This window comes from Nanorana parkeri, unplaced genomic scaffold (assembly GCF_000935625.1).
Source record: "Nanorana parkeri isolate BGI_ZX_2015 unplaced genomic scaffold, ASM93562v1 scaffold105, whole genome shotgun sequence".
In the NCBI taxonomy this organism is placed as follows: Eukaryota; Metazoa; Chordata; class Amphibia; order Anura; family Dicroglossidae; genus Nanorana; species Nanorana parkeri.
In genome coordinates, this window is record NW_017306373.1 from 991,048 (window position 1) to 1,003,923 (window position 12,876).

The window sequence follows — 12,876 nt, forward strand, 5'->3', positions numbered from 1 at the left end:
CGGGCAGGAGCGCACGGCAAAGACGGGGTAAGTTTAAAGCGGGTTTTAAAAAAAACTTTTTGCATATATCTATTGCATGCTAGCATTAGATATATGCAAAAAAATTGAGGCTTTGGAAACCCTTTAAGTACCCTTATTGTTTTAAAAACATTTTAACCCAGATCAGGTTTATGTCAAGTTTACCATTGTTTTCTATTAATGCTGTTGGTTCCTTTCAATATGCCTTTAATTTTGTGGTTTATGCACAATGTTGCATAAATAGTTCCAGTAGAGGGCTGTGAGCTCTGCCTTGGTAACAAGCAAATATCACCGAGACACAGAGGACCACAGTAGACTTTGAGCTGGACTCTTCTTAGAAACACTGCAACATTTATTAGAAGGAGAACTACAGCCAGTGTTTACTTTCCTATTCCTCCTTTATAACATTACACCAGGGGTGGACAAATTAACATGGAACATAGGAGCAAGTTTGTCCAATCCAGGAGCCAGCAAGGTTTTTTTTTAGGAGCCAGCTTCATTGACCACAACTAGGAGAAACCTCAAAAGTTAGGCACCAGCTGTAATTTTTAAGGAGCATTGGCTCCTGGAGTTTGTCCAGTGTTGTATTACACTTTTCGAGGATGTCTAAATTCAAGAAGAAAAATGGATTATATTGCATCTCATCCATGCTTGGATGAAGTGGATTCATTTGTTCTAATCTTTCAGTCTAAAAACATTTTCAGCAAGCACAGTAAACACCTGTTGATTTTTCCACAAATGCAATGTCCTCAAACAATGTTACTTTTCTTTTGTAAACTACCAATCTCCGCATCTCCCCTTGTAATGTTGATGGGGTATGATAGTGGTATTATAAATGATAGTGGTATTATAACAAAGTGGGAGCAACAACAACTCGTAAAATGGCAGAGCAGGGTCAGCACATGCAGAAGCACACAGTGCGCAGAAGTCACCAACTGTCTGCAGAGTCAATAGCTACAGACCTCCAAACTTCGCGTGGCCTTCAGATTGGCACAACAACAGTGCGTAGAGAGCTTCATGGAAGGGGTTTCCATGGGCGAGCAACTGCATCCAAGCCTTAAATCACCAAGTGCAATGCAAAGCGTCAGATGCAGTGGTGTAAAGCATGCCGCCACTGGTCTATAGAGAAGTGGAGATGGGTTCTCTGGAGTCACGAATCACGCTTCTCTGGCAATCCAATGGACGTGTCTGGGTTTGGCAGTTGCCAGGAGAATGGTACTTGCCTGACTACATTGTGCCAAGTGTAAAGTTTGTTGGAAGGCGGATTATGATGTGGGGTTGTTCTTCAGGGGTTGGGCTTGGCCCCTTAGTTCCAGTGAAGGGAACTCTTAAGACATCAGCATATCAAGACATTTTGGACAATTTCAGGCTCCCAACTTTGCGGGGACAGTTTAGAGATGGCCCTTCGTGTTCGTGCATGGCTGCACACCAGTGCACAAAGCTAGGTCCATAAAGACAAGGATGAGCGAGTTTGGGCTGGAGGAACTTGATTGGCCTGCACAGAGTCCTGACTTCAACCTGATAGAACACCTTTGGGATGAATTAGAACGGAGACTGCGAGCCAGACCTTCTCGTCCAACATCAGTACCTGACCTCACAAATGCGCTTCTGTAAGAATGGTTAAACATTTCCATAGACTAGATTTCCATAGACACTCCTAAACCTTGTGGGCAGCCTTCCCAGAACAGTTGAAGCTGTTATAGCTGCAAAGGGTGGGCCAACTCCATATTGAATCCTACGAACTAAGACTGGGATGCCATTACAGTTCATGTGCGTGTAAAGGCAGGCGTCCCAATGGTTTTGGCAAATATAGTGTATATCCTATGGGCATATTCAATAAATACGTTTACAAACTTCTAGATCAATATGGTTATTGGGAGTGGGATAGATCTTAAAGAAATTTGAATATAGTCATAAATATTTATTTTTAGTTTAGGACCATAGATACCCTTTAAAAGGGAAAACTAATGCAGCCACCTCGTCTAAACTAGTGAGCTGAAATCTATATGTTTTTTGTTTTTGGGTCTAGATACACTTTAAGTAATAAAGCTCTATCACCAAATTGTGTATGGGAGCATTCTATCATGCTGAAATGCAATGTACTGTTAAAAAAGAAGCTTGTAGACCCTTCAGGGAAAACGCTGCATACTATCATTTCACTGTGAGCAGCAATGCTCTACAGGCAACACATAAGTGAGCCTTTCTTCCATGCTATATTGATGTTTAATTGAAATTAAATTGTAGCACTTTAAACATTTTAAATATATAAACACCCAAATGTCTTTCAGCGTGCTCATAAAAATACATGCAGGTTTTACATGAATATATGCAATTTTTATTCCTGCGGTGTCTTAATGTACTACTCGTCTCATGGGACATTTCACAAGCAAGGTTGTAATCGCATATCATGTTCATACCAAGTCATAAATGTGTCTCTCGGGCTTTAGATTTTCCAACCTGATGAATGTATACACCCTTAATGTCCCTTTTATAGTATGATATATGATACAGTCATGTTGTAACTTTCTATTATATTTATCTCCGCTTGTCTACCTAAATCATTAGCATTTATTGAAATGTGCAACTAGAAAGAACTCCAAGAATTCACACTGACTCAAACACGGTGCGTCAGCGCTAATCATTTACTATGTGTCATAACACAGTGTGTTTTTATTTGAAATATTTAGTTGTAAATGTGAAAAGATTATTGTGCAGCTTTTGGAAGATTTTTTCAGACCAGACATAATGTTTACTTAACACCAGATGTAGTCTGATTCAGCAATATGAATAGAAACTTTATGAGAAAGCGGGAATAGCGAGCGAGTTAAAATGCATAGATTTGTTTTTAATGATCAGTGTAGAAACCTGTGCTAAGAGGAAACATGGAGGATGCCATTGGTGGCTTCTCTTTTTACAAGTTCTGCTTGCCTGGCTGTCATTTTGCTTTAATAGCTTTTCTTTGTTGATTATGGACAGAACTAAAGCAAACAGCAAAAAAATAAAGCTTGTATATATTTCAGGTAAATATTGATAATAGGGATGACCTCAAGTTCGGACCAAATCTGAGCTCCTCTGAACCTGGAAGGACCCCCTCCCAAACACTAAAGGAAACTCCTGCCATGTCATCTAATCAGCTGCTGGTGGGGAATTTCCCACCCGCAGATTGACATAAGCAAAGGGGCGGGATGCAGTGACATCATTGACCTTATACGGCTCAATGCCTATATTTGGAAAATTACATTTACCCTAATTTGGCTATGTGGCCATATTGGGTAAGTTACTTCAGCACAAGCAACCCGTCCCTTTTGTTTACATACAGCTGTGAGGCACGGAATGCCCATAGCGCAGCTGATTGGTTGGAAGTGCTTATGGCACTCCCTTGTTCTGTCCTGGTTCATCCATAATTATTACCATTGTGTAGACGTCTATCCAACCAGCAGGTAAAGAAGCATGTTTGCAGAATTAAATAAATCAGAGCAGCTACATCCCTGATCAGAAAGCTGAAGTAGCATTTTGAGATGGAGGTCAACACTGGAGGCTTATAGATTTAGTACAGGCTTCTTTAAAGCACAGCCAGCTAGAAAACCTGACTTTTATCTGATGCAGAACTCGCACAACTAGGACTTGTCCTTGCACTTAGTCTGTGATTGGACAGTGAGGAAACATCAACAGCAGGTCCTTCATCTGCTCACTTCGTTCCCTCCAGCTGTGCACGTGTTCATTATCAGTACATGTGAATGCAGGATGCCAAGTTCTGCTCTCCTCCCCCCTCCTCTGAATGCTGTTGTATAGGAGGTTACACAAGGTTGAACTACAGTCAAGTTCAGGCATAGATAATTTTTATTAAATACATAATTGCATCCATTGGTGTTTTTTAATATCTGCCTGGAGGTTGGTTTTTAGACGTTCTTCCCACTTCATGCTTGGATCGTTGTTGAGTAATGTGGATGGATGTGAGTATTGCTCTTTTGAGGCAAAGCTCCAAATTCAAGTGGTTGGTGACGAGCTTTGTGGATTGAGTCACGTCCTGTTAAGTTTCATGGACCATTCCCCACCCCCCCCTCCCACAGGCCATGCAGATGTTTGACTGTCACTAGAATATGTGACCGGCTCTGGATCAGACCCACTCCTGACTTGGGCCGTGCTGAGTAGAAAAAAAATCATGTGACTGAGATATTAAAGACTAAAAAATCTATTTATGCCTTTCTTCCTGTTCCTTTTTAAATGAATTAGGGTGAATAGTGAACCCTATATTTTATCAGGGTTTAGAACCACTATAAGTGATTATAGCACATGCAACAAAATATCAGCAAGTGCATTGGAATTGCCTTTATAACTAAAGATAGCAGGTAAGTATCCATTATGACTTTGTTAAACTACACATAGTCGACTTCTTGGGTTTTGCTTGATCAACACTTTACAAGATGACTCCATCATATGCTGCATACTAGACTAGAGATGGAAGGCAAGGATAACTGCTGGACGCCACTAAGCACACATCCCTGCCCATCACAGCACTGGCAGGCAAAGCCAAGCAAAACTGAACATAATCATGTTAGTGACCAGTGCAGAGTTCATTTTTATCCAGAGATGGGCTTTAAAGAACAAGCAGAGACGGCTTTGCCATAATATTCAATGCTATGGCAGTAGCCCCAAAGCTAGAGAAATCTGCATAAAAAGGGTTCGCCAACTTAATAGGACAAGGCTTCAGGTGTTGAGAGTTCTGTGCTCATACATCACAGATATATACATCTTTTCATATTTGTTTTGGGCAAACTATGGTTCATGATACAGTAGGGGAATTTGAAATAGGAACATTACAGATCGGCCTGAATAGGTGCCTGATGTGTTAGAATATGCAGCAAAAGTATTCGTTTTATACCCTTTATCATTTAAGGCCCATCTCCGGGCTCTCCACAAGAGCTGAAATCACAATTTAGCCCTTGTCAAAGTTGCTCAAATCCTTACACTTGCCCATTTTTTCTGCTTCCATCGCATCAACTTCAAGGACAAATGTTCACTTGCTGCCTAATATATCCCCCCACTTCCAGGTGCCATTGTAATGAGATAATCAATGTTATTCACTTTACCTCTCAGTGGTCCAAATGTAATGGCTAATCAGTGTATGTTTGCTATTCACACAGCATAACAAAAATATATATATATTTCTCACCCTTTAGATGTTTTGTTGCAGCAAGCAGCATGGCTCATTAATTTTTTTCTGAGCATCTTGATAGTGATTTGTCCTTATAGAAAAACTTGGGACTGAAATTTGAGGATTGTGTTTCTCTCATTAACTTAATTAACATAAAATGCAGAGACCAGGCTTTTAATTCTTTAACCCCTTGTTAAGACAGGCAGTGTTCAAATCTACTTTACAAATAATATAGAACAAACCCCTCACAACCAGTGTTAATTACGTCGACTAAAGATTGTCGTCATAGTGTTAGTCAGCTGCATGCTTTCAATGACGAAAACAAAATAGAAACTAAGTTAATAGGATTAAAACTATGACGAAAATACATTGCAATTTTCTCAACTGGAGATTTGGTCGACAAAACGTGACGAAAACTAAAACAATCCATATGACTAAAATGCTGTTTTAGTTTTAGTCTTTTGACTAAAGTGGCATTTTAGTTATATTTTAGTCATCTAAATTTGTTTTAGTCTAGTTTGGCAACTAAATCTCCAGTAGAGAGAATTGAAATGTATTTCCGTCATAGTTTTAATCCTGTTAACTTCGTTCTTATTTCATTTTCATCACTGAAAACATGCAGCTGACAAAAACTATTATGAAAAATTTTAGACAACAAAATGAACACTGTTTACATACCCTCCTAACATTATAAGGAAGGAGAAACAAGTGCAAATTTTAACCCTTAAGAAGCCAAGAATCCCCAACTCATGTAAAAACAATTTAAACTGCAAGAAAAAAATTATTTTAAATATATTTTTTTTAGCTTTTGCTATGTGAAAGGGAACATGTAACAAATGTAAAATAGGTGTTATCCCAATGTGACTGTGAATATTGGAAATACACTTTAGGACCTTAAGCACTAGTCAAGTGACCGTCCCTAGAACTGGGTATGCATGGTTAGAATTTGGCTTCAAAAATTATCTTTTTTGAGAACATTCATCGGATTTTCTAATAGCTAATGGGGTCAAATCGATTGTTTTCGATTGACAGATGAATCAACTAAGTTCAAACAGTGAAGATGGTTTTCATTTGAGAAATTCCAAAATTTAATGTTCAAATCAAGCAAAATTTCAAATGACATTATACAATATTATGGAATGTTCTGACGAGATTTTTTTTTCGCATAAACTTCTAGGGAATTCTAAGCCTGTATGGCCAGCTTAGACCTGAGAGGATCATCTTGAGAGAATTTAATCAGTCTGCTAAGGCAGGCATTTCCTCACCCTCCTATTATAACTTTCTGGCGGCTCACAAGGTGAGAGGCAGGTGCGGGCTGAGCAGCGTGGGACAAGTTATATACACACAGCCAGAAACATAACGATTACTGTTCAGGCCTTAGGATTTAACTGATTATCATCTATGGGCTGAAGTATTAGCTTACTGCAGGTAGTAGATGCGGACCATGAATTACGTCTGAACAACAAAGGTGGCATACTTCCGGGGATACAGGAAGATTTCTAGGTGGAGTAATGTGATATATACTGTATATCTACTCTATGACAGATAATACTGTAAAAACTTTTAAAGAAAAAGTACACTTTTGTCAAAAATCACATTAAATGTTGCAATTTAATGTGATTAAAATTGACTTTTCCATTTCAAACTTCAGCCACTGTAACTGTCAAAAATGTTAATGCAATGTGGCAACCTGAAAGCTTTTGTACGCTTTCAGTGTATGGAAAGCCTCCAGCAATGACATCTCCTGCTAGTGTGATTGACATGCGGCTCATCTGCACTAAGATACAGGTCAAATTTTAGGCAACACTTGCATTCCCAGGCAATAGGAATTACATTTTTGGTGAGATACTCCTCAAGGGTTAACTGCTTCTAGTAGTTTTCCAATATTGTAGCTTTCCTCATCAGAACACTGAGATTTGATCAGGGGCTCATAATGAATCAGACCCACCCATTAAAGAATTAGTCTGGAAAGGACATGATTCTTCAGAACAGAAAAATTTAGAAATCTGCAACAAAGTTTGTTTAACCTCTTGCCGTCCGCCCGTAGTAGAAAAACGGACGGACGGCACTGCTGCATTGGCGGGTTGCCGTCGCCAGACGGCATTTTTTTTCTGCTCTAGCGGGCACGCACGGGCAACTCTGAGGCTAGTAGAGCTGCTAGAACTTTTTCTATAGGGTGCAATTCTGCTATCAGTGGGTGGGCATTGGGGCACTACAGAATCCACTACTATGAGCTTAATAAGACCCTTGTTATTTTATATATTTTATTGTTCTGGTAATGCTAATATATTTTATTATCAACTAGTAAAGTTTATTTGTAATAAATCTGATCAGCATATGTGCATGTAGAGCATTTATTTTGTCCAGACAGTGCTCTTCTAATGTATTATTTACATCTGCAGATGATTCACATTATCTTCTACAACTGACAGCAATATGGAAAATGGTTATAATGTGTCAAATACCTAATTAATTTAAGCATCAATCAAATGAGCATTATTAGTGACCAGTCATCATTAGGATTATTGATTTCTCATGTCAGCATTGTTTGCTTACAGAATTATTGTCGATCATTTATTATTTGTACACAAACAATGTTAATACAGATGATCAATACTCTTGATGGAACTAGGAGTGCGTGGTAATCATTTGTGTGAATTCTAGAGGTTAATGAGCATCTGCTATCAATATTATCATCAGAAATGCAATTTTTGAACTTTTAGCCTTTTGGTGTGGTTTTGAGGGGATGTAAATTAGTGACTGCATTGGCTTTAGTTCCTGTGCTGCAATCTTTTATTTAGTGGCCACTATTTTTTTTATGTTGATTGCTGTGAGTGGAACATTAATTATCTGTAAATCTTGATTTACTCCTGTACCTCCCTTTTATTATTCACTGGAAAGCTGAATGATCTAAACATGTTTGCCGTACTCAGTACTAATTGTAATAGCATAATTGTGTTGTGTGCATAAATAAGGAATTATTAGTAGAAATGAAATCGCTTAGTTTTTATTACAACTAATAAGTGTGTGGTAAAAAATTTGGATAATTCTCTTTACAAACTGTGAATTAATTAAAGCACACTCAACAACATTAAAAAGTACATTTTACAAAAGCCATGGTGTATTCCTGAATGTATTACTATACTATATTATTATATAATAATATTTTATTACTATAATTTTTCTATACTGTTTTATGATTGGACATCTTCAAAGACAGGTACTAAGACAGCAGAAAGGCACCTGACTCACCCAGGCACAAAACCAAGAGGAGAACCTATCCTCCTGAACATAGATGGGGAGATGTTTACACAAGAACAATAGGCAGAAAGACATTTGAGGTGCCGGGAATCAGCACCATTATTTCTAGAACTGGCCTGTTAAACTGAAGCTGCATATGCACGGTTAACACCAGAGTGGAAAGGATCGGCCAAGTTGTACAGAGATTTTCCAACAAGTTGCCACTTTAGATCAAAGGAAGCAAAACATTTACATTTAGCTGTCTTCCTTATGGGACTATTAGTATGCCCTAAAGAAGAACTGTGGCCATGTGTATGGAGAATAACATATTTACATAGTCTTAAGCAGTAAATAAGCTTTAACATAAGCCCCCACTGACCTCTGTAATTACAGCCACTGTGGAGCAATTAATCCTCGGCATTTACAATAGAAGTATACAAGGCATTTAAAAGCTGTTTACTTTTCTTACCATGTTTTATGTTACATCCATATTTAGGGTGTAAAGTTAAACATGGTTACATGCCCAACCAACCCCACCCAGTTACTTGAATTGTGGAGTTCTTCTCGTAGGCTCTTGTCAATTTTTTTTTTTCATTTGCTAGGAATATGTGAATGGAGAGACTATAAGTCCTGTCTGCCACTGTGGCAGAGGAACTCGTAGTTCTAAATAGAGTACAAGTATGGCGACATCACCGCAGTTGTAGTCCATTCATACTTCCGTTTTTATTTTCCTTGCACATGATTGGATATTCTTTGTAAAGTAACTTTTCACCACATTCACTTAGCTATGGGGAAATTCTCTTGTAAACAGTCTATTTGCCTTTAGTAAATCAACGCCTTAGTGTCACCTTGGAAAACTCCTTTAGGGCCTGTTCACACGACGTCCGTTTTCTGTACTGACCTGATCCGTACGCTCCTGCACTAAATATGCATCCCAATGTATCCCTATGTGTTTTTTCCCAACAATATTTCTTTTATTGAAAATTTTTTGTTATATAGTGAACAACATATGAAAGACAAAACAGTCTCGATACAAGATAATAGAATACAGAACAATTCAGTTGGTACATACATATGTATCACTATGCATCCCTATGTGTTTTATGGGCTACAGTTCTCACGTGCGTAGTCCGTTCAGGTTACGACAGAAAAAATACTGCATGTCACATTTTGTCCTGTCAGGAAATGCACGAACGCGGCAAAAACGCAACGGGAACGCAATGCAGCTAAACAAAAAAAAATTATTATTGCTCCAATTTTTATGATGTCAGAGGCAGTCAGAGTGGGAGACAGACAGACAGAGTGGGGTAGAGGTAAAGACATGAACTGCAAACATTTTAAACATGCCCATTACCTTTCCATGAACATACGAGTATAGGAAAAAAAATGTATCCGGGTGAGCTCGCAAATCCTCATATATACTCCAGAACTGACCCTTGGAGTCCCGGAGCCTCCAGATCATGTGAACAGGCCCTTACAGTCAAAGGATGTAATCCTAGTAAAACAATAATGGTTATATAGAAGCTGCATTTGACCTATCAGAAAGCCCAAACAAATAATTTCAAAGAAAGCACTTGAGCTTGCTATATGAACATTGCCACTGAGTGCCCAGGGTGGCCTATCGCTCCATATGGCAAACCTTGTTATTGGAGCATCTAATGGTATGTGAGTAGCAACCACACATGATTAAATCCTAAGGTTCAATATATTTATACTTTTAAATGGGCATATATTTAGGAGAAACTAAAGACTGCTTTATTTATTACAATTATTTTGGCCAACTGTTCTGCAGGGGCTTGTCTGTTCTGTAGAAATCAATGTAGACTTTGTCAGTGGACTTTTTAACTGCCAAGTGGAAGGGCCTGCCTTCGCTAGATTTACAGGAGCAGTTGTCAAAACTACACTCCTGGCATCTTGTTTACAGAACGATGAGAAGGGGGGAGGTATCCCATAGTACTGTTGCCCTTCCTGTCCTAGGGTGACAATGCTACTCCTCTACAAAGAAAATACAGTAAGCAGGAGCTTTCACCTTTGCACAGGACATGGGTTACTAGTAGGATCACCAGGTGAAAATAGGCATGAAAAAACCTAATGCAGCCAATACATCTAAGTACTGGTTCTTGGGTTTAGATACAAGTGCAAGTGAAAAGGTGTAGCCCAAGTACATCCCTTTATGCGTTAGTAGACCCCAGAAGATAACATACTATTGGTGGAGATGTCTTTAATATGACCCTAGGCTCTCTGTGCAATCTTCACTGAGCTCATGATCACATTAAATCCAGGCCCGGATTTACTCTCTCTGCTGCCCCAAGGCTGGGTTCTTCAATGCGCCTCCCTCCCCAGCTAGTCTGAAAGATGCCTCTGCTTTTTCCTACTACACATGTCAGGTGTTGCCGTGTACTTTATTTTAAAGTAAGGAATTTTTTTAAATCTGATTAATTGTAAATAATAATAGGCTAACTAGTCAATTATTAAAATATGAACGTATTTGTTAATGTAAATCATTGTAATTGAACAATATTTTTCAGGTTACTTGTGATTTGGATATTATTTTTTATTGAAGACATACCTAGTGTATTTGGGCACTGTTTTTTATACAATAACTATAAATATATGCAAGGAATTTAAAGGAGAACTATGGGGTTAAGGCTTTTCCACATAGTTCTCCTTAGGGTAACGGGAGGACACAAACTAGCGTCCTCCCGTCAGCTACGAGCTACGCGGTATACTGAGACGCCGCAGTATACCGCGAGCTACAGCTCGCAGAATACTGAGACGCCGCAGCTGAAGCGGATCCCGACAATTATGTCTGGATCCGCCCAGCTGCGTGAGTGACAGCTGGCTCTGCCTATCCGTTCCGCCAGTCAGCGCTGGAGGATCGGAGCGGGGAGGGGGGAATCCAGTCCCTTCCCTGTCACGGAAGAGAGCCGTGACAGGATTGAGAGGTGAGCGAACGCCGGTATGTGTTCGCTCACTTCTCGATCTACTGAGCCGATCTGTGACAGTCTCATTGTCACAGGTCAGCTAGAAATATGAGGTGAGTGAAAAGCACTCACCTCATAGTTCTCCTTTAAATACCTTTCATTTGAGTATTCTTCTTGGCACTGTGAGCATATAATATAGTTCAATGCTGGAATAGAAGCTAGTATAACAAATGGGTAATAATGATAAATTACATCATGTGAGCTTGTGAACCAGCTGTGTAGAGGGAATAACACTGGGCAAGGAACAACCATGCTACAAAGGCGAGATTGTGGAACAGGTGGAAAATCTTGCATGATGGCAAAAGTTAACATAGCATAAATACGTAAGATGGTCATTCTGCATCCTTAAAGTCTTTTACAGAAGCACAAACAAACAGGCAGGGTTGAGAACCAGAAATGCAGTGGTTGACTACAGAAGTTAAGTGCAGCAAACAAAGCGAGAAATGGGATATCCAGCAACAAATGGTATGGTCCCCTCAGAATCCTGACCTTGAAGTGGACCTTCCCAACAGGATGCACTTTTTCTCCTCTGCTTCCTCCCCTCTCCCTTATTCGACATCCCCCCACTTCAGAATTCCTTGCCTCAGCAAAGATGAACGTAGATCGCCCACCAGCTGCCTCCTGGGATGTTCAAATCACACATCATCCCAGGAGGAATTGGGACTAAGTATTGTGCCATTTCAATATCACTCATGTGCAGACATCTGCAGGTCTTGGACCTAGTAGAGTGGCTGCACATGTGTGGAATTCCCACGACACAGGTCTCTGCCCGGTCTTTGAAACGTGGCAGAGACTTTGTGGCATTTGCATTGTGTTTTCAGCATTCCCACACATGCACAGTCGCAAAGTCTTTTCAAGGTCCCAGAAACCTGCAGCATGTGTGCACATGCACAGGATGAAAACCAAGAAGAGGACTTTCAAGAAGCAGACCAGCGATTTTCCTCCTCAGAGATGATGTGCATGGTTGCATGTCCTGGTCACATGTGCCAGAGTTCCAGGAAATAAAGGGAGATGGATTCATCTGCTCTTAGTTCAAATGGCCGCTGTGAGAAGAATGGAGAAGAAAAGAAAAATAAGTAGGCAAAATGGCCGACGATATCCATACAAAGATTGCAAATTACAAGACCGCACCATTTGATGCCCGTTTTCCTAACCAGAACCAGACCAAACATTGTTTCCAGAACTACCTGGATTTCCATCGATGTGAGAAGTCTTTAAGCAGTAAAGGACAAGATCCCTACCCATGCCAGTGGTATTTCCGTGTATACAAGTCCATGTGCCCCAACTCTTGGGTGGAGAAGTGGGACGACCAGAGAGAAGCGGGCATATTCCCGTGCAAAATCTGAAGGGGTCTACGTTGACCTTGTGAACTCGAATCAAGAGAGCTATTGTACAAGGAAAACAATGTTAGACTCTATGGACTAGTAAGCATTTTTTATTATTATACAGAGACAAGTATTACAAAGATGAAATGTATTT

General features: G+C 39.7%; 1 protein-coding gene across 1 annotated transcript; it reads left to right on the forward strand.

Moving 5' to 3' along the window:
* The first annotated feature begins 12,477 nt into the window (after positions 1-12,477).
* On the forward strand, positions 12,478-12,769 carry LOC108784248 (cytochrome c oxidase subunit 6B1-like). The gene has a single exon (XM_018552998.1). It carries the CDS (start codon positions 12,483-12,485, stop codon positions 12,741-12,743), a length of 261 nt encoding a protein of 86 aa, XP_018408500.1. The 5' UTR covers positions 12,478-12,482; the 3' UTR covers positions 12,744-12,769.
* The last annotated feature ends 107 nt before the right edge of the window (positions 12,770-12,876 follow it).